The sequence below is a fragment of the Callorhinchus milii genome, unplaced genomic scaffold (assembly GCF_018977255.1).
Source record: "Callorhinchus milii isolate IMCB2004 unplaced genomic scaffold, IMCB_Cmil_1.0 Scaffold2, whole genome shotgun sequence".
In the NCBI taxonomy this organism is placed as follows: domain Eukaryota; kingdom Metazoa; phylum Chordata; class Chondrichthyes; order Chimaeriformes; family Callorhinchidae; genus Callorhinchus; species Callorhinchus milii.
In genome coordinates this window covers 72,172,195-72,194,300 of record NW_024704743.1, presented here as the reverse complement: position 1 = coordinate 72,194,300, position 22,106 = coordinate 72,172,195, and the positions used below count along the sequence as shown (strand labels likewise).

The 22,106-nt window shown below is 39.2% G+C and overlaps 1 protein-coding gene across 5 annotated transcripts in view; it reads left to right on the top strand.

The window, feature by feature from the left end:
• The window catches only part of akap9 (A kinase (PRKA) anchor protein 9), a 118,592-nt gene that overhangs the window by 81,037 nt on the left and 15,449 nt on the right, over window positions 1–22,106 (top strand). For 4 of the 5 annotated variants that reach the window (XM_042332271.1, XM_042332270.1, XM_042332268.1 and 1 more), the window contains 15 exons: window positions 1,857–1,892; window positions 3,706–3,938; window positions 4,658–4,777; window positions 5,891–6,067; window positions 6,643–6,747; window positions 9,203–9,355; window positions 10,709–10,888; window positions 11,385–12,536; window positions 13,109–13,276; window positions 13,915–14,355; window positions 15,405–15,456; window positions 16,717–16,877; window positions 18,083–18,271; window positions 19,205–19,369; window positions 21,025–21,181. In XM_042332271.1, the coding sequence (XP_042188205.1) occupies window positions 1,857–1,892; window positions 3,706–3,938; window positions 4,658–4,777; window positions 5,891–6,067; window positions 6,643–6,747; window positions 9,203–9,355; window positions 10,709–10,888; window positions 11,385–12,536; window positions 13,109–13,276; window positions 13,915–14,355; window positions 15,405–15,456; window positions 16,717–16,877; window positions 18,083–18,271; window positions 19,205–19,369; window positions 21,025–21,181 (3,489 nt within the window). The remainder of the gene's footprint in view (window positions 1–1,856; window positions 1,893–3,705; window positions 3,939–4,657; window positions 4,778–5,890; window positions 6,068–6,642; window positions 6,748–9,202; window positions 9,356–10,708; window positions 10,889–11,384; window positions 12,537–13,108; window positions 13,277–13,914; window positions 14,356–15,404; window positions 15,457–16,716; window positions 16,878–18,082; window positions 18,272–19,204; window positions 19,370–21,024; window positions 21,182–22,106) is intronic. The other variant, XM_042332269.1, reaches the window with a different exon arrangement.

The following is a 22,106-nucleotide window of genomic DNA, read 5'->3' as shown; positions in this document are numbered from 1 at the left end:
GTGGTGGTAGGCAGTGATGGTCATGGCGCGGATGTGGGGGAGAAAGGACAGTTCAGGGTCAAACAAGACACCCAGGTTCCTGACTGGCTTAGTGAGGTTGAGTGTGCAGCCGTGGAGGCTGATGCTGCCAGTGCCCGAGGTGCGTAGGCGCTGGCGTGAGCCAATCAGGAGGGCCTCGGTCTTGCTGACGTTGAGTTGGAGAAATTTGCCCCTCGTCCAGGACTTGATGTCAGACAGGCAGTCGGTCAGGACGCCAGTAGTCCTGGAGTTGAGGGTGGAGGCAGAGAGGTAGAGTTGAGTGTCATCCACATACATGTGGAAATTTTCCCCATGTCTGCGGATGATGTCATCAAGGGGGAGCATGTAGAGGGTGAAGGGGAGGGGACCAAGGACAGAGCCCCGAGGAACACCGCACGAGACGGTGCAGGGGATGGAGGAGAAACCGTTTGCTGAGAAAAAGTGGAGGCGGTGTGAAAGTTAGGATCTGAACCAGTCAAGGACAGAACCTTGGAGGTTGAGGTGGGAGGAGAGGCGGTGAAAGAGAATTAAATGGTCCACAGTGTGAAAAGCGGCGGAGAGGTCGAGGAGGATGAGGAGGCAGAGGGAGCCCTGGTCGCATATGGTGGATGTCATTTCTGACCTTGACCAGAGCAGTTTCCGTTATAATATTTTACCTGGGTTCAACCATTTCAACCTAGTGGGACGTTCTTTCCAGCTGAATACACAAAAGAATGAGATAAAATTCTTTCATAAAAGTGTACTTTGGTTTTAGACCCGAGTATTCTAAACTTCAGGTGGCTAATGTGTAAAAAATTTTATCCACAAACTATGATACAGTCTCTAAAGAATGTTAGCTTTATATTTATAAGCCAGTTTTGAATGGTCTGTTAAAACTAGAACTTCCTCTCTGCAACCAAAGATGTTAACCACTGAGACTACAAATCAGCAGCCCATATTATGAGTACAGAAGCTTTAGTATTTGAATAATAATAAACTTGCATTTGATATAACGCTGTATCACATCTTCGAGAGTCTCAAAGCACATCACAGAATATATTGTAAAGTGACTCGACTGTTTAATAACCCTTACTGTGAGAGTTAATGAAAATTTAACGCTGCTATAATAATGCGATTTTTTGTTTCATGTACAGCATTCACTACATATTTGGAATATTAATGTTGCTTGGCTCTAAAAATCTAATCATAATTTCTTATGCATACTTGAGAATCAAATATCGGATGTTATTTAAATACATTATAAGTGTTGCATTCTAAGAAGGCTGTTTTAATATTCATTTATTTTATGTATTTATTTTAAGAAATTAAAAAGAGGCCTTATTTGTATGAATATTCTGTGGAAGTCAGACATTGTGCAAGCCGTTCATGATCCCAAATCAACACAAAGGCTTGATAATTTTGTTGAAACTAAAAGAGAAAATCTCCCTCAAACTGATTGATTTGAGCACTAAGGACTGGTGAAAGCTTTAACTTCCATGAAAAATCTGGAGAAAACAGTACATTAAAATTCTGTGGAATTTATTACATTTTGAAATATCATTTAATTTGGTTGCTATTTTAGATTGGTTTCTACCTGGTAGTCGAGAGGTATTATAAAATATCAATGTTCTATCAAAAACAAGTAATTTTGTGAAATATGTCAATTGTCGAAATCAGTTGTTCATTAAATAGTTTAATGCTCATGCTTAATATTGCATGCTGAATATAACTTTTCATGTTATAATACATTATTATACAGCATTCTTCTGCTATACTTTTTTCTGTATAGCTCACCATGTTGTAAGTTAAAGAAGCTTTGTAGATGGCATATGAATTATTGTGCCTTTTTGTTCTCCTAGGCCTAGTTGAAGCTGCAGGTGCAGCACCAGAAGCAGGTGTGTTTGTATATTGCATGGCCAAGTTGCATAGTTTGGAGATTGGAGATTTATTAATTTTGATCCTTTTTCACTGGACTCTTGCTACTTTGGCTAACTGATCGCTACTAATCTGTATCTTTTGCAATAAATAACACAATTACAATAGATTTTGATTTGCTGATAGATGCTCTATAATAAATTGAAAGGCGTGATGCTATACTAACCAATCAATTCCCTGAGCTTCTGAGAGAACTAATTGCCTTTAATTCATAGGTTCTTAAGGATCAATATCAGGCATTTTAATGGATGAAGACAAATAATTGTCGCAACGGATATTTTAAAGGAACCTTATCTTCTCATTATTTTTTGATTCTCTGAATGATTTAAACACAACATCCACAAGATGCTAAGGAACTTCTTGAATACATTGAATTTGTTTTACCAACATTTTAACATTGGCATGTAAAATTATAAACACCTAAACAGCCTCTAAATGGGAATCCTGATTATCCACCATAGTGGAGGCTCCCTTCTCCCGGTCAATAATTGAGATTCATGGATAATCAAAGTTGCACTCTGTAACAGGTGAGCATTATCATTATATAGGATAATTGAATTTTATAAATTAAAATCTAAAAAGAAATAGTGGCATAGGACTACTATTCTTGGCAACCATTTTTCAGGCACCATAGAATATTTAGTATCCCATTCCCCATGATCTAGTCGGTAAAAGTACTGCCTGGAGAACATGAAACTATATGGGTCACTAAAGTCGTAGATTCAAATCTTCATCTGAGCTGATTTGGTTGATGTGTCTGGTTCAGTTAGTGACTCTACGTTAAGGAGGGGCAAATAAGACAGATAAGTCTTTTGCTCTGATCACAATCCAAACATCCAGACACTTGCTGGAAGGTGCAAGTGTGTAGATATTGGGTGGGGATAGGATACGCCATGGCTAAACTGCTCGCAACAGTCAAATAACTTGTTGACAATCACCGGCATGGATCTTATATGGATAATGGCCATTTAGACGAAGTATAAGAGAACATTCAGTGTTAGTGAAATATAACCCAACGGAAGGAAGAAAAGGAGTCTACTCTTTAAAAACAATATATATAATATGGGATATATATAAATATTTAATATAAGCTATAAATAGGTCAAGGAACTTCATGGGTAATTGTTGCCTATATGTAGTAGCCATGCTATACTCAACAGGTTTCCACATACAGCCATGAAGTGAATTACCATTTTATTTGGCAAATGGTTGCCAGGACACAGAGAGAAACTTCCTTCAAAGGATCCTCTTTAACATTCACCTGAATGGGCAGGCAAAAGTTCAGTTTAAGATTTCATCTCTGACAATACGGCACCCCTCAGTGTTGCACTGAAGTTTCAGCCTAGATTATGAGCTCAAGTCCATTGTGGGGCTTGAAATCTCAACATTTTGACTCAAATGCTACCACCTTAGTGAAGCTTCATGAGAAGGAGGAAGGCAACTGGAGGAGAAAAACTATTGGGAAACAAAAGAAAATAATCCAATGTAATAGTGCTAAAATATAATGGGTAATTCTAACTGATGCATATTGTGAGTCTAACTTACATGGATACTATTTGTTCAAATTTCTTCCACTGTTCTAACAGTTTGATTATATAAAATGCTTTGCCGTGGTTGTGGTTCTTTATCTTGCTGCAGAAGCAGGTGATGGGGGAGTAAAAGGAAAACTGCTGGAAATGCTATTTACAGGATTGAGCACCTTGGGAGTGGTTGCACAGTTTGTCTTCTTACTGTAAACATGACACTTGATGCTTTTTTTCTAATGGCATTCAGAACTTCTGGAGGAAACGGAAAAGCTCATGAAGGAGAAACGGGAAGTGCAGCGTCAGGCAGAGAAAGAACAAGGCGACTTTGCAAAGCAAGTGAAGATGCTGGAAAGTGAGTTAGAGGAGCAGGTGAACAAAAGCATAGAATTGGAACAGGAGAAGAAAGTTGAGATTCTAGACCTGCAGCAGCAAATTGTTGCTCTGGAAAAACAACTGGAGAAGAACCGGAAATTCCTGGATGTATGTATTGTCTAGCTTTTTGTGGATTCAGACTGCTAATTGATGCCAGTGAAAATCAGTACAGTATCTACCATGTTTTTTTGAGTACAATATGTTCACATTTTTAACTTGGTGGTTTAATAAGTTCTGAATAATTGGCATTGATGTATCGTTTTTCACATCAGGAGGATGTTTCAAAGGACAGGATGGATAGGGGTGGGGGTAGATACCCAGAAGCATGGTGGAAAAGTCTTACGGTGGGTTTTGAAGGTGGGCCAGAAGGAGCAAGATAAAGAGATTCCAGGATAGAGTTCCAGAGAGTGGGGCAGAATGGCTGGAGGTCTCCCCACCACTGATGGGGGAGAGCCAGTGAGAGACATGATGCAGGATGGTGTTTAGTGAGTGGAGCAAGTAGCCGGAACAGTGTCACTAAGAGGGAGCATATAGATTGTGAAAAGGATCGAAGATACAACCCTGAGAAACCCTGCATATGACTGTGTGAGTGGAAGGAGAAGTGATTGGAAGATACAAAATGAAGATGGTGGGATATGTAAGAGTGAAACGAGGAAAGGACAGAACTTTGGAGGTGGTACAGAGAGGAGAGATGGAGGAGAATGATAGAGTGATCATCAGTGTTCAAGGCAGCAAAGAGGTTCAGGAGAACAAAAGGAAACTTGTTCACAGATGGAGAGAATGCTGATGAAATTTTCTAAATAATACACCTGTTTTGTTCCACTCAGGAGCAAGCAATCGATCGAGAACAGGAGAGAGATGTGTTTCAGCACGAGATTCAGAAATTAGAGCAACAACTGAAGACTCCACAAAGGCTCCAACCTATTACTGATCAACGAAATAGAGAAGTAAGTTTAGAAATAAAACTCACCATTTTTTCCATAGATTCAAGGGTAGTAATTGGAGATTTCAAATGTATTACTGCTGCAGTGTTTGGTAGTCTTTCTTTTTTTCCTACTCACTTCTACACTTATCACCATCTACTTCATTCCAGTCATAAGATGCCCAAGGATTCTTGACAGTTCTTTCACCTTACAGGTTGTTTTTGCTAAACTACGTGGCTTTTGTTCACTTCATGGCTTTTCTTTCTGCAGAGGCTTTTCCTAGTTGTTCATCATCGCTTTTTGTAAACTTAGTGGTTTTGTTTTGCACATGAAAATCATTCCAATGTAATTAGGGCATTTGTTTTGTAAGCATTGCTTAGAACACACGTTAAGAACTTTATTTTAGCTTTTCTGTTTTAGTGCTAGACATCCCTCCAATATCATATTGTAAGATGCATTATATATCTTCAACTCCTACTCCATCGGAAACAATGTTGTACTTGCGTGGATTTTAATTCACAAGCTTGAAATTTCTTCCAGACCACTCCTTAAAAGAAGCTATCTTCAAATAATCTAAGTGTTCAACACTACTCTTTCAAGGAGCATTTTATCTTTGTCTTTTTTAAAAGATGCTTTGTGGCATCTGCAGAAATGTTCTTATCCAGCGCACTCCGCTAAGGAGTGTAGTGAAAAAAAGCAGTTGAAATCATCGGATGACTCTCCCCTCATTAGGACCTAGTGTTAGAGTCTTTTGTTATGGTGAAGATGATCATATCGACTATTATTCCTTTACAGAGTACTTTTATGGTGGAAAGAATTGGCATTGGAGCATTACTGTATTCTTCCCACTTAACCCTGCAAGCCAGAGGCCAAACCTTTAGCGTGGTCCTAGCTGGACAAGCAGCCATTTTTAACATAATCGCTTTCATCATCCAGTTTAATTGTTTTCATGTTTCTCCAAACATATCTGTTGAAGGACAAATATTTAGGCCATACTGAGAAAAAAATGCAATTTTCATTGTTTTGTTTCTCCATTTTTTATTTTCCATTTAATTTAATAAATTTCAGTTTAGCCAAGAATTAAAATAAAATAAATTTGAAATCTCTTGCCTTCTCATTGATTTTGTATTCTTGCAGATTGCACATTTGTCAGATCAGTTGAAAGACAAGACTGATAGGTGCAGTGAACTTTTGCTTGCTAAAGAACAACTTCAGAGGGATGTACAAGAACGCAATGAAGAAATGGAGAAACTGGAAAACCGCATTAGAGAACTGGAGCAAGCACTTATCATTAGCACTGATCCTATACAGAAGGTAAATTGCTGTGCTAATTGTGAAGTGGAGGTGAGCGGGTAGCCGTGTTGTTTTGATGCTCAATAATTGTTTTCAGATTTGTTAGTGGGGCAGGTTCAAATTTTACTCTTTATTGGTGCTCAAGACTCCTTTAATCCATTGGTGAGTTTATTGGTATTAAACTACGTTTCTATATAAAACAGTTGTCCCTATCTATTGGAGTAAAACAGGCTGAATGGTTTATTTTATTGTAGCAATAATAACCCTTACATATGATATAGCACTTTTCATGTCGGGTGGAAAGTGTAATCAATGTATTTTGTAGGTAAATGCTTAATGAAATATCTACAGCTTAGAATGTGGATTCCCTGAAAACAAACAAAAAAGTACACCTAGAAAACAATTGTCACATCAGTGTTTCTTACCTTCAGTGGGGAAAAAAATCAAGTTATGATTAATTTGTACCAACAGTTTTGAATATCAGCAGTTTGACAAAATCTTTCATAGTATGTGCTAAGTTATGAAGCTTACAGATACAAATTGCACCTAGTTTCTCGTGAATAAATGTTTTCCATTATCTTATTGCAATTATAAAGGTTGAAGAAAGAAAACCATTTGCAACCATACAAGTCAAAGGAGGCAAAAATCTTGAAACACAACTTCAAGCAGAACGTGAGGCTTTGGAACGAAAAGCGAAAGAGGTATATTTAACACCTTTGATAATTAGTCGCCTAAATGTCTTCAAAATAGTGGATACCATTACCATTTGATGCAAACCACTTCTAAAGAGTTTCCCATCTTATGGTTAACCAGTAAAGTTATATGTGTGGCTATTTAATGTTTCTTCACAGGTTGCTCCATTTGTTCATCCTGAGCTTTTTTCCCTCACCGACCCCTGGATTCCCCAATACTCTACTTCCTCCCACATTATTGCATCTAAACCTTATCTTCTTTACTCGTCTACCAACCCTATCCTGTCTTTTGCTGATGATTCCACTTTGCCTTCATCGGTTTCCTTCATATCAACCACCAATGTACACAGTCTTCACTTTTCTTGTAAGGCAGTGGCTGAATCACTAAACTCTAATTAACCCATTCCCTTTGGGTCAGTTAGTTTATTTAGTTCTCAAAGGCACAGTTCTTCCTTCTTCCAAATCTAGCCAATAATAATAGTAATCTTTGCATTTGATATAGCACCTTATCACATCATCACAATGTGTCAAATGCTTCACAGGAATTGTTGTAAAGTTTAAGGACTGGTTATTTTGTAGGCAAACAACAGCTAGTACGTTCCATACATTTGACAATTCTAAAACCTCCATCTAATTTGAATTATTGGTTGGAATATGTCTTCTGATCACAATTGGACTTCTCACATTTCCTTTGCCAAAGCAGGAATTTCAGTTTTCTCTTTTAAATCTTTCAAAGATTTATTTTCCCTTGAATACCCCAGTTTTCTATAAAGCCCAATTCCATCCAGTTTGACTGATACTCCAAATACAGTATAACAACAATAAATTGCATTAATATAGAGCTTTTCACATTGGGAGAACGTCCCAAGGCGCTGAACAGTGAAGGGTTTGCACCCAAGCTCTGGATTGGGATCAGAGAGGGGTGGAGGAGGGAAGATGATCAAAGGCACGGTTGAAAAGGAAGGTCTTGATTCAGGCCTTAAAGGAGAAAATAGAGACTAATATGTTCTTACGCCCCTAAAATTACTAACATAATTTTCTTTGTGAGATCAGAATTCAGAAAAGAAGAATTTGGCTACACATTATGAGTACTTTTGGCACAAATCAGAAGTTGAAATGTAGTTTGATAATGCTTGTGTTTTGCTTATTTCCTTGTTTTGTGAAAAAAAATTGCCTCCACATGGTAAGTGACATTTGTAGTGACGATGATAAGTGTGGCTGTGCACAATTGGCTGCCGCGTTTCGCCCACAAAATATACAGTCAATTCACTTTACAGTATATTCTGTGAAGTGCTTTGAGACGTCTAGAAGACGTGATAAGGTGCTATATCAAATGCAAGGATTATTATCACATGATCTTAGTTTTTTTTTGCAGGTTTCTTACTGTTTCCCTGGATCTGTTTTGCTTTCATTCATTTCACTACATTTGAAAGATGTGACCCACCCTACCCAATTGTGAAATTCTAAGAAACATGCCGTTCCTTTCAGACTATTGTTTCCTTTTCAGCTGACATGCCAGAGGCTTTTCCTTTCTGTCAAGTCACTGTTATCAACCTTGCTGTTGGAGAAGTTTCCTTTATGTACTGTGCCTCTTGGTTTCATGTTTTTACTTTTAGAGTGTCTGATATCTTGGCTTTGACTATTGTTTCAATTATCGAGGTAGGTTTCTGCTGCCAGTGTTTCCCACCCACTGCTTTTGGTGCCTTTCCCCAACCCATGCAATTTGCTTAAATATGTCAAAGGGAGAGTAAAATTAATATCATCGCACAAACAGATGGTCCAGACTGGGTCAGCTTACAAAAGGTAGCTACCCAAGTTAGGACAGAGAGATAAATCAGAGCCCAGGCCCTCACAGCTGAGAGTCCCTATTATGTATTTGTAAACCCACATTTCTCTGATAAAGGAAATCACACCTGTTATTAATAATTAATAATATTTACCATTAATAAAATAATAATATTCATTGAATTTGATATAGCGCCTTATTACGTCCTCGAGACGTCTTGAAGCGCTTCACAGAATATACTGTAAAGTGAATTGTCTGTATATTTTGTGAGTGTGCAGACTGGAGAAAATGTTTGTTGCTTGTTAGATCTAAAAATATATAATAATATAATATATAATAATAATCCTTGCATTTGATATAGCGCTTTTTCACATCTTCTCGATGTCTCAAAGCTCTTCACAGAATAGACTAAAGTGAATTGACCGTATATTTGTGGGCGAAAAATGAGAAGTAAAGAAAATGCAATAATGGTTTTAATACGTTATAAATATTTATATCTGAAGAATCAGCTCATATAAATTGTTTTGAAAAAAGGTCCCCGAATCTGTCAACTGTTCCCAAATGACTTTGGTATAATTTCATCCTTGATAACTCATGGTAGTTGCCTATTTGTGAAAAAATAAACATGCAGGTCAGAGAAGCAGTGCTCTACTAATTCCTGGGTTTTTCTGATGACAGATTTCAAACCTGGAAGAACAGTTGGAGCAGTTCAGAGAAGAACTGTTAAACAAACATGAAGAAGTTCAGCAGTTGCACATGCAGCTAGAAATTCAAAGAAAAGAATCTGGTACTCGGCTGCAAGAGGCTCAGCAAGAACACAGCCGGCTTCAGGTTAGTGTGTGCTTGCACTGCATTCATTAACTCTTGTGTAAATGTACTTTATTCTTAACCCTCCTTCCTGTTCAAAATTGAATTGAGAGTTGTGTTGTTTGTGCTGTTTGATCAAGTAAACATCAATGTATAATATTCTGCATTCTTGGTATCGGTTGTCACAGCTCAGTAGTTCCATCACATTTTAACTCCTAATGATTATAATGAACTTTCCACTACATTCAACCATAGAGTAAGCAGCCTTTGTTTAATTGATTGAAGGTCAAGACTGGCTTGCACTTTAATCAGGTCCCCTTTCCCCTGTTTTATGATTGAACACTCTGGGACATTCATTTATACCCAAAGAGGTATTGTGGAGATTGGCAATTAAAGATTCAGTCTATTTTATAACACAATGATGCATCTTGTTTGACCCTTTAAGATTTTGTTCCAAGGTATTTTTTAACATTTATTTTGTGAGGTCTAAATGTCTGTCTGCAAATCAGTCATACTGGTTCCCACTGGATCTGCACAGAAAGTAAGAAGGTGGCAGTATTTCAGCAGCTTTGAAAAATTATGTAAAATTCTTCCATTTTAAGGTATTGAAAAGCTGACAAAGAAAATCACCTCAAAATTTTTCGTAATCTCTTAGCGTTACTTTGCCTTCTCGTAAACGTTATTTAACATTTAGAATATTTAAAGGCTTGGGGTAAAAACACTGAGTAAAAACATGGTCAACGTGGTGGATGGTGTGTAAGGCACTTGAGTTATTCTTAATCTCATTCAGTGTACAAATCTCCCCCATTCTCGCCCGACTCCATTGGCTCCCTATCCTTCAGAGGATCCAGTTCAAGATCCTGGTCCTCACCTACAAAGCCCTCCATGACCTCGCCCCCACCCTATCTCTGTGACCTCCTAACCTTCTACCAACCCGCCGGTTCCCTCCGCTCAGCCGGCTCAGGCCTGCTCCACGTCCCCCAACCCACCCGTCCCACCATTGGCGGGAGAGCCTTCAGCCACTCTGCCCCCAACCTCTGGAATTCCATCCCCCAATCACTCTGCCTCAGCCTCTCCTTCGCCTCCTTCAAGTCCCGCCTCAAAACCCTCCTCTTCGACCATGCTATCGGCCACCCCCCCTTCCCCTCCCCTCCCTTCCCCCCTGACCCCAGCTCGGGTCTGAAATGCTGTACACTGTCCAGCACCTTGGGACGTCCTCCCGACGTGAAAGACCCTATACAAATGTAATCTTGTTGTTGTATTCAATTTTACATGTTTAAAGTCCACACATCACATGTACAACCATGCATATAGTTGTGAAATATTTCTTCTTTAATTAGAACTGTTCTTAAACCGTCCTCTTCTTTTACTCACCAGAATGAAGTGGAAAGCTTACAACAGTCTGTGCACGACTCCAGTGAATCATCTGGTGATGGTTACCGTTCATCAGCTAGGAGGTTGTCTCAGACTCTCAAGGAAAAGGACCAAGAAATAGAACATCTCAATGAGCAGCTTATAAAGTTACAGCAACAGCTTCATATCACTTCTCACAATAAGGTCAGCAAAACAAGCCAGAATTCCCAAACCTTATCACTTTTCAGCAACTGCTGCTGTTTGTGCAGACATTGTGTAAAGACAGAGTGAGCTTGGCAATGATATTGCCCCTTTGGTCCAACAGATTGCCAGTGTTCACACTTTCACACCCAGTTGGGTGAGGGCTTATTTTAGTCAGCCGAGTATGACATGCGGAAACCCATCATCGTGTTTAAGAGTATCCAAATTAGACTGGGAGTTCCATGTATGCCGCCTACACATAGAAATTTTTCTGCATCTGGGGAATGGGATGCACTCTCCCTCTCTGATGGGACACACCCAAAGAGTGCAGGTTTGAAAGAGCCAAGGGTGAGGCTCTGTCTTTCACAAACCACTTTTTGAAAAGGAGAAAATCTGACAGACAATTAAAAAAAAACAAGAAATTAGAAGGGGTTGCATTACTTTCAACTTAATATAAGTTCATATCAGGAAATTTACCAATATTTTTCATCCTTTTTAGGTAATTGAGGGAAAAGATACCCACATCCGGGAGTTGGAAGCACAAATTGAATGTCTTAAGAGTGACCAAGTGTGTCTGAAGAAGAGTAATGAAGAAGAGGTTGAACAGTTAAATGATGTGATAGAAAAACTGCAGCAAGAGCTAACTAAAATCATTCCTGCTCCTGAGGATGCAGAAAATTTCAAAGCTCAGCTTTGTGTGATAACAGGAGAAAAAGCAAAGCTGCAGCAGCAAATGGACAAGGGAAATGAGGACATGCATCACACACAGAAGGAGCTAGAAGAACTAAAGTGTGAAATGTTGCAAACAACTCAAGAACTGCAGTTGATGAAGACTGAGCACAGCACACTGTTAGAGAAATATCGAAATATGCAGACACAGGGTGCTGTAAACCCTGGTGCAGAAATTTTAGAGAAGGGAACCAGTGAGCAAATGATTCAGGAAAAGCCTGCAAGTTTCTTAGTAAGTGAAGATGGAGTGAAACCTGTTGAACACACCAAAGATCTGAAAGGAAGTGCGGACATAAGCATTCAGGCACTGCAAGCAGCTATTGAAAAAAGAGACAGAGAACTAGAAGCATGTTATCAGCAGATACAGAACCTTAGAGAACAAATCCAAACTGAAGCGCAGGGGCATGAGAAGCAAGTTCTTGAACTGGAAGAAGCTATCAGAGAGAAAGTGGCAACCGTTCTTGTGAGCCAGGCCCAGTTAAAGGCGGTACAACAACAAGTAAATAGCAGCTCTGCTGAACCCCTGAGCCAGATTAAACATGGGAAAAATATTGATGGTGTTGAAAAAAAGTCTGAAGTGGCAGAACCCTCCCCAGAAGAATCTTTTAAAGAAAAGCCATCGATGCTCTTCAGGGGATCAGAAGATGTAGATCAAGGAAGTCAACAAAACCTAACCAAGGCAGCACATGTTGAGGATCAGGCAACAGAAGATGTGATGGTGTTAAGAGCGAGACTAACAGAGTTGCTGCAGCAGGTAACAGACCTCCAGAAAAACCTTGAGCTTGAGAGGAAACTGGTAGCAAGTACTCAGCAAGAAGCTGCAGAGAAAGAAACAAAGTTGATAGAGTTGAATCACAAGTTATTGGAGATGAAAAGTTCAACAGAACAAGATCCTGGTAGAGGGAGTTCAAAGTTTCCCCACGTGAGTATGATAAGAGTTCAACTTTATCCCTTGGTCATGTGCAATTTGAGCAATATAATGAGGCACAGTCGGATGCATTAAAGACTAGAGGAATAGGGCATTGCAGTCAATTTGGTTTCTAAATACGTATATAGAAATCACAAAACTAATACAAATCTAGAGTATTTACCTGTTTTTGATGAGCTATAAAAGAGGAACTTTTATGTGATATTCCTATGGCTCCTAGTGTATTGAGATTGATTGTGATATGGCCTTAGGTCTGAGCTGATGTCAAGCACATCTGTGTGATGTGCGAGAGATTGTCTGGAGAAAATAATTTCAAGTCGCAGGGATCTTTTGCACTTGTCCTGCAGTGGTAAACTCGCAAGAGCACCTTTTAGATCCTATAATGAAGTAAAGGGGGAAAAGATTACAAGCTACAAATTCCTAATTTCACCTGTATTTTTAATATGTTGGATTTTGTTTTGTAGTTGATGTGCATAAGCAGAATGATCTGTACAACCTCAGGAAATAAACTACAAATGTCTTCAGATACGTTTTGCTAAATTTATTGATCCAATTTGTCCTTGCAGTTTAATGAAAAGGAAGGAAGACAGCTTGAGATTTCTGCTCAACAAAGCACTGCCTCAGTAGTGGAGCTAGTTTCAGAACTAGAACAGGTTAAAGTGGATGCTGCACTCACCAAAGAAGAACTAAACAACTACAGGGAAAGGACAGAGAAACTTCAAGAAGACTTGCAGGTATAAACTAAATTGGAGAGAAATTCCAAACTGAAAGATTTTCACATATTACAGTAGTTTATTTAAAAACGGTAACATAGGAATTAGCTTAACTCAAGGACCAGTTAGTTATTTCACGATGGCACTAATTGGATCGCACAAACTACTGTATACTTTGTTGTGTCCAAGGTTTTACTTACTTAGAAAATCCTGCTCTAGCAAAATTTGTACTTTCCATTCAAAAATGGTATGAAATGCAGCTTTTAGATTTTCAGATGTCATATTCATGGCTGAATATTTTCATTTTCCCATAGTACTTAATAAGCACTTCATAAAATAATGTTATAACAATAAGCAAAAACTAGCTGCAGATTATAACTAAGGCTAAGGATAATTTCAATTGTATATGAATTTGTATGCAAGATTATCTCAATACATAAGGATAAGCTGTTTTTGTGAGAAAATACACTATTTTCCCGTGATAACAAATAATTCAAGAGAGGATAGTAAAATTGATTCTAATGATAGAAAACTGGTTGCAATTTTTGGAGCCTTCCTGTAATTAATCTAGCAAAGATAGAAATAACTATATTAGTATATGTAGTGTAAAGAGCCAAGCTAAGTTTTGTTAAAACATGAATTGGGATCATTTTATTCAGGTAAAAGAACACACCATAAGCAATCTTCAAGAGCAGCTTGGCATTGTAAAAGAGGCCTTAGCCCAAGCAGAAGGGAAGCTTGGCTCCTTTAAACAAGGAGTGCAGCAGTCATCTTTGAAGATTGAAAACATAGACACTGATGAACCAAAGAGTACTTTGGTCAAAGAAAGTCCAATAAAAACACTGGGCACTTACAAAGATGCAGCAGTACAAACTGATCTGGAGCCCCTGTGCACTAGTTCTTCAGAAGATACTGCAGAAATCAGAAGGCAGTGCTCAGAAAAGATTGGCCAACTCCAAGACCTACATGCTGCTGAAATAACAAACATGGAAACAAGACATTCTGCTGAAACTGAGGCCTTGAAAAAAGAGTATGCTGTACAGGTGGAAGCACTTAGAGAACTCGGTGCTGTTAAAACAGTGATTAGTAGCTCCAGAGAGGTCAGTGTTCATTTTTTGCACCAGGGTGATTTTTGATGTTTTATATGAAAACTTGCCATTTAAGTGATTGAATAAACTTGAGTGTGCAGGCTTATGAACAGCTACAATATTGTGAAGACTAGTACCGAGTAGTGAGGTGGATTTGTGCTGCTCACCAGGAAGTTTGCAGGGAGGTCTTGGTATCCTCTATCCAGCTGCTATGGGCACAAACCTGTGCTTGTCAGATATCAAATGAGTAACTAGTGATTGTCCTCCAGGGATGCAAGGGAGGGGAACGTCAGCAGATTCTCCTTGTAGCTCAGTTGGCGTCAGGGTAACTTTGTTAGGCAACAAATGTCGGAATCAAGGTAGCCTTTGTGGCAAAAAGTCAAAGTGAATTGACTATATTTGTGGGCGAATGCGGCAGCCAATTGCGCACAGCAGTGTCCCACAAACAGTTGTAGATTGAAAAATGACCAATTCATTATTGTTTTTGGAGGGATTATTATTAGGCGTGTGGAGTAAGGAAACTTGCCCAAGGTTTCGCCCTCTGCCTGGAATTGAACTCAGGTCTCTCGCTTGCAAAGCGAGTGCTCTAACCACTGAGCTACAGGACTCCACCACCCTTTGAGTGAAGAAGTTCTTCCTCAACTCAGTGCAAAAGGGCTGGCCTCTGATTTTAATGTTGTGACCCCTGGTTTTAGTTGTCTCGCTTGCAAGGTGAGTGCTCTAACCACTGAGCTACAGGACCCAACCAGCATGCTCAGATAAGACTTGAAAGGCCAGACTGGTTCCTGGAAGCAAGGATCTTCCCACTCAGCTCCTATTAACACTGTAAGCCAAACTCCTTAATGTATAAGGTGAGCTCAGCTAGAAAAGCAGCAGATAGCTAGCCATACAATGCTTTCAGTGGCAAGCAATGTGGTTTGGGCTAGTTAAACCCCAGGAGTACCTCAACACACTTAAGTGGACTCCCCAAGCCTTGTATCTTGTCAATCTGCAGCCATTACTCTCTGGAATTAGCTAACTAACATTGCACTTTAATTTTTTGTGTGTTTTTGTCCACTCAGGGTCATCTAGATAGTCAAGCACCAACTGGCAGGCCACAGCTCAGGGACAGTGGTAAGAATTTCTAACATGCTAGTACTTAATTAATAAATGTCATTTGTTGTTAATCTTCAAACATAATTTTACTTTTCTGGCTCCACCCTGGATTCCAGGACGACAGCCAACTGGCTTTCAGACATCTAGTACTGGATGAATTTAACGTTTTACAACTCAGTGTCAATAAAAACTGAGGCTATCTTACTCAGTTCTTGTCAGCACCTCCTCACCTCAGAGTGACTATTATCAAGCTCCCTGGTTGTTCACACCAACTCACTGAGCCTGTGCAGAACCCTGGTGTTCTGTTAGACTCTCAGTTCTCCTTCAAACCATTTGTCTGTGTTCTGACCAACTTCACTTTCCTCCACCTCAGCAACTTCTCCAGCTTCTGCACTGACAAAATACTCTTATCACCTTCAGACTTGAAGCCCACATAATTTCCTGCATGTGAGCCTATCGTCCCCATCCTTGCCTGGCTCCACTGGCTCTCTGTCCCACAGTTAATCAGCTTTTTGCCCTTGCTTCGATATGTCACCACAGCTTTGCCCCACCTTTCCCCTGCGATCTCTGCAGCCTTATTACCCAGCCACACCCTCCGTTCTGCTAACTCTGGCTTGTTTCATCTTGTTCCTCCCCACCATCAGCAATCAAGCTTCCAGACACTTTGCTGCCACCATTTGGGATCCTCTTTTAAAATTATGTCCACTTCTCCCTCCCTCTTGGCTTTCCAGACACAACCAAAGTCCTATTTATTTGATTGTGCTTTCAGCCAACTCCCAAATTGCCCTCCCAGCTTGGGGTCCCACCTAGTCTCGCATTGAGATAATTGTTGTTGTGTTTTGTGTGTGCCTGCATGCATGCATATGAGTACATGTGTGAGCGCATACATTTAGTGTTGGCAACAGCAATAATAATATACACGTACATAGTACCTTTCGTGTAGAATAACTTCACAAAATGCTTCACTGGGATGTTGACACCCTACCATCCTAATTCCTGAGTGACAGGAGAGTGAAGGATTGGGTGGGTGAGACCTCATGTCCAAATGAGGATCTTGAAGTTGATCCACTGAGAAATACAACAGCATGATTTAAAACACTTAACACCTGAAAACACACGCACTGGGGATTGACCCTGATTTTAGTACGAAAAAATTGTGCAGCTGACAGAATTTTGCATTTGCATTTTTTTGCATCCCAAATGGGATTGGATAGTATGCAAAAAGAATTCTGTGAGGTTAATTCACCTCGACATGTGCTTTTAAAATTCTCTTTCCAGATGGCAGCTCTGAAGGGAGCCAGGGAGCATATTTTGATATTAGCCCTGAAGGACAAGAATACAGAAACATGCCAGAGGGAACCAAGAAAGAGAGCAACATGTTGCAAATAGCTCATACAGCTCTTGGGCAGGGTACAGAGAAGTTTCCTGACAAAATAAAGGTGAGAAAGAATTGCACTAATAATCTGAGGGAACTGAAAAGGTTCTTTATAAGAGTCTGGTTAGGTAGCTGATAACGTAGTAGTGATTGACCTTACATAGCCTGAACACAATGACATTGCTTAATACAAGAATACTTGAGTCGTTGTATTAGCTACACTTGTTCATTTTAATTGAAGCAGGTTACATTGGTAGAAATTGGTAGTGTTAAATACTTATGGGTGGTTCATATTCATATTTGATATTGCCCAATATCTGGTCATCGACACCTTTTAGATGTGCTTCACAGGATACACTATAAAGTAGTGTGACTGTGTGTATTTTGTAGACAACCAATTTACGCCCAGTAATTTACCAACAGCCGTGGAGTGAATGACCAATTTTATTTGGGGCATTGTTGGCCAGGACACCGGGAGAAACATCCTTTCTCCGATATGACCTTCCTCATATGTCCCATATTTTAGTGCTCAGTCGTCTGGAACTGCATCACGAGGGAAAGCTCTGCTGTGTTTTTACGAATCCATTGTTTTTATACAACCAATGGATTATTTTGGAAGGCCTCGGTGTCTGGGTGAAGTATAAAAGCAGTAGTAAACTTTGAGTAATTGCACTGAATCATTCAACACATATCCACAGATCCTACACTGCATCCCTAGCTTCCCATTCAATACTCTGAGGTGCAACTAGCTTATCTGACTCTGAATGGATGTATTGGAAATCTAAACGAGGACAGCTGGCCATTTTAAAATGAGGCAGGCTTGTAAACCATAAAGAAACTTAAGCTTCTCAACAAAATATTCTTGCATTAAAAATGTTCACACCTAGATTTGCTTATGAAGGAACAACAATTACCTGCTTTTGAAGACTACCTATAGTGTAGCCCTGTTGTACCATTCATTATGGAAGCACACAGGGTGATCAACATTCACACTAAAATAGCTTATCAGGTTTGATTTACACATAATTCCTTCCTGCTTTACACATGCAACGCAAATGGGATGTGACATTCCTGCCGAACTGGTGACTTAGGTGTCAATTTTTAAGTGAGGGAACTAGCCAGTGTTCAACTAGTGAACTGGCCAGTTACGTACATGTCGAGTGAAATTGATGATTGTGGCTCTCTGCAGCCTGGTTTGGATTTTAACCCAACCACCATGTTATCAGGGGTCTCCACTGTATTTCTAACCAACTTTTTCACTTTGTACAGACTCTGCTGCGGGAAGTCCATCAGGAGGGTATGCAAGTGCTGTCCCTTACAGAACTGCCCTTTGTGGAAGGACCGCAACAACTTCTAAACTACCCAGATGTTTGGCTTCAGGAAAGGCGGGCACTTTTAGACCTTGTGCAGTCACTTAAAGATGTGGTTTCCAAAACAAAAGGCAGTGGGGAAACAAAGGTAAGGAAGGCATAATGTTTAAAGGCAGCCACTTGATTTGGGAAAATTATTCACGCAAGGTCTACATAACAAATGTGCAGTAGATATGTAAATACTGTACTGCATTGTATAGTGTAATACATAAGTACTGTAAGGCTCTAAGATGCTACCCCGCATGGAGGGCGCCATATAAATGCAAGTTGTTATTGTGGCACAAGGAGGTGGCATTGACAGTCCTTTTATGTTAAATCCACGAGTTAGACCACCATTTGCATTAGATTTTGACTTGCATTGTTGAGGATATGTCTACGCTGACAAGAATCACTGATGAACTAAACAGGCTGGTCAGCTATCAACAGTGAATGCTTCCTTGGAGCAACCTTAACCTCAGAGAGACTCACATTATATTTATGCAAAAATTAAAAAGCATTTGGCAAATGCTTCTGCTCTGGTGGCAAATTACATTGTGCACACATAGTGCTAAAGAACAAAGTAAAATGAAGTTTTGGCCCAGTACTACAGAGAGGGTGGAATTATTCCCCATCCACAGAAATAGAAGAAAGTTACTCCCTAGGTTTCCATGTCAGCCATATTGATGTGTGGAGATCGGAGAAAGAATTTTCGCAGGGTGTAGTCATGTGTATCCTGGAAGCTGATTCAACAATGACGCTTCCAGACTGCAAATAATGTCTGACACGGAGAGGTGAAACAGACTGCATAAAATGGAGAAGCAATAAAAAGAGGGTTCGCAGAAAAATAGACCCTTCAATTCTTTCAAGTTGTTAGGAAATCTATGTGATGTTGTGCAGGTAAAAATATCTTGGATTATCTGCTGTTAGTGAAAGGGACTAGGGTAAAACAAAACTGAAGGATCTATGCTCTCAGCTTGTAGTAGGTGTTTTCTGCCAGAAAGAGTTGGTATAAATTGTAAAATGTTAGACCTGTCTCTTACAGGGTGCATCTCCTGAAAGTATCACTGATTGGCGCCAGGAACTTCTTCAGGCTGTACAGGCTGTTTTTGACAAGGAACATGATGTCTTGATAGCCTCACTTCATGCACAATCTTCATCCCTGAGCCCTGCAGATGCAATGACTCTAATGAGCCTACTGCAAGAACAGGTATCTCTGATAACTAAAATTTCAGATCAATTTGTTTGGGAGGTCTGTTTGGTCTTGTGAGCATTTTAATTGTTTGATGCATACTGTTTCTTCACTCTAAAACCACTGAAATATTCAGTCTACCTTATCCTTGCCTGTGGAGTAAGTTGCTCTTAAGATTTTATTTGCAGAGAAATTCTCAGGAAATATTGTTGCCGTTTGCCATATTGCAATATAAATAAAACTCACGAGCATGTTTTTTCTTTTCAGTCCAGTGTCCTCTCATTTAAAATCTCTTTCCCAAAAATTGTGAACTGGAAGGAACTATTTCAAAATGATTTTATAAAATTATTTTATAAGAAATACTGCTATAAAACGAACAGTTCCAATTTCCCCAAGGTTAACTTGTCCTTGAATGTGTAGGTGACTGAAGTTTCATTTGTACTTCACAAATCCAATAAGGTAGTCAGTTTGAGCCCTATAAAGAGCTGACATTTGCTGATGATAAAGTAAACAATGTATCAAGAAGTGTTACCTAACAGGTTACTGATTTTCTATTTCCTGTTTAAACAAAGAGGATATGAGTTGCTTATTCCAATCACGTCCAAAATTCTTGCTTTCCCAAACCACCGAATTACGACCCCACTGTATTATAGTCTCAGCCTTAAAAAAGCTACTTGTTGCAAAGGATTTCATGTTCTAATAACCCTCTCTATGAAAACATTACTTTTACAGTAATAATCTTGAGTTTATTACTGTTAAACATATTATTGATTTATTGAGCAGCAGGAATATTCTTTCATTATTAATGCTTTCATATCCTTTCAGGAATTTTAAGACCTCCAATAGATAATCTCCTAATCTCTATTACATTAAAACAGCTCCAGTGTTTCAAGCTTATCCACATAACTATAGTTTATCATCCTTATCAACTGTCTGTATCCTTTCTACAATGGTCTTTTCTACAATACACACAGTACTCTAATTGCAAGCTACTCAACATCTTGCTTAAATTGAACATCACCGTTTGCTAAATCTCAATCAAGGTTACATGCTTTATTCATTTCTTAACCAAGAAAATGAACTAGCTCCTGTATCTCTTGTGTACCTATAATATTGTCTGATGTTGGAATTTGTTCTTTTTCAAATTGAAATCCTTATTCATGTTTTTGCTCCCTCCCATTTGATTTAAATGCACTACTCATCAGTCTCGCTAGTTCCATATTTATAAATTTAAGATAATCCAAAACTCTACCACCCGCACCAAAGTCTGCATGCCCATCACTCCAGTCCTTGCCAAGCTCCACTGTCTTCCAAATGAATTGATGCAATGTTCTCAACCTCACCTAGAAATACTTTTTATTATATGCCTTAGCTGCTCCCTATCTTTATGATATCCCACTCCTCTGCTCACCCCTTCCTCTCAACTAACGTTGCTCTGCTATGAGTCTGTCCCATCACATCCCCTCAGTGGCTGAGCCTTCAGCCCATATCCTCTGGAACTCCCTCCCTTTAGCCTTCTGTAAACCCCTCTCTAACTGTCTTCAGATGATGCCTAATACCGACCTTTTTAACTGCACCTCTGGTCACCTGTGCCTTGCTCAGTGTCTAATGTCTTCAGTGATTCGTTATCCTACATGAAGGACACTATATAAATGTTAGTTGTTCTGTTGCAGGTAATGCAGAGGAGAGCAGATGTGGAACATTTAATGATTGCAGATAGGAATAGCATGATGATGGAAATTCGGGAACTGTGGTCTTATCTGCATAGAATGCAGCAGGGTGAGACGGGGCCTCCAACAGCAGAGGAACAGGTTCCACAAAGAAATCTAGGTAGATTTCAGTTTCTTTGTAATTTGTGTGTCTATGTCAGAGTAAAATGTTTGTTTATTAAAGTTTATGCTTAACTATACCCAAATCAGGAATATAGCTTATGTGATATCAGAATGAATTAAACCCTCACTATTCGTTTCTCTATTTGCTTTAATGCTTGAATCTTTGCTTTAGCATGAACAATAAGTTAGTGTGGGCTGTAGACTTCTCCATAACTATAATCAGTGCTGTTATGTATTAACTGACAAAAATGCACATGTTTGCAGATCCTCCCCACTGCAGATTCTGGGTCAAATTTAAATGCAGGTCTTCCAAAGTCCAGCTTAAATTGTTTATTGTATCAATTCACTGTGAAAATCGTGCTGAGTCAATGCCAGAAACCAGATATAAATCCATCTTAACACTTCATCAAACGATTTAAGATGAGATCACCTTCATTATATGATTGTAGCAAGACACCAGGACACCAGTTTGCACTGCCAGAGTATAAATGATCGTTTAACATTTTTAGACTCTCCAATGAACTGACTGCAAACTTTTAAACGTCAATTTTTTGTAAAGAATTAGTTGCACTCTTGTCTCTGATAATTGTACAAATATAACCAGTTTGGCACTGGCTAGGAGAGCTCAGCACAGACACTTAGTTATGTATGTGCAGAGCTCTGTCTCTGGTGAGAGAGGTTTGGAATAGAGAACCAGTATAAATGCAAGTGCATTGAAGTTGACATTATTCCCTACTGGCTACGTGGGACAGATTAGAATAATAGAGGTTTGCAATGTTAAAAGAGATGTTGGTTGAAGAAAGCGCGTTATCCCATTTGATAGACAGCAGGAAAAGAAGGTTAAATAGGTTCATAGTAAGTTTAAAATGTATTTACTTGAAGAATAATCATTAAACAGTAGGAATGCTATTTGGGAAAAATTA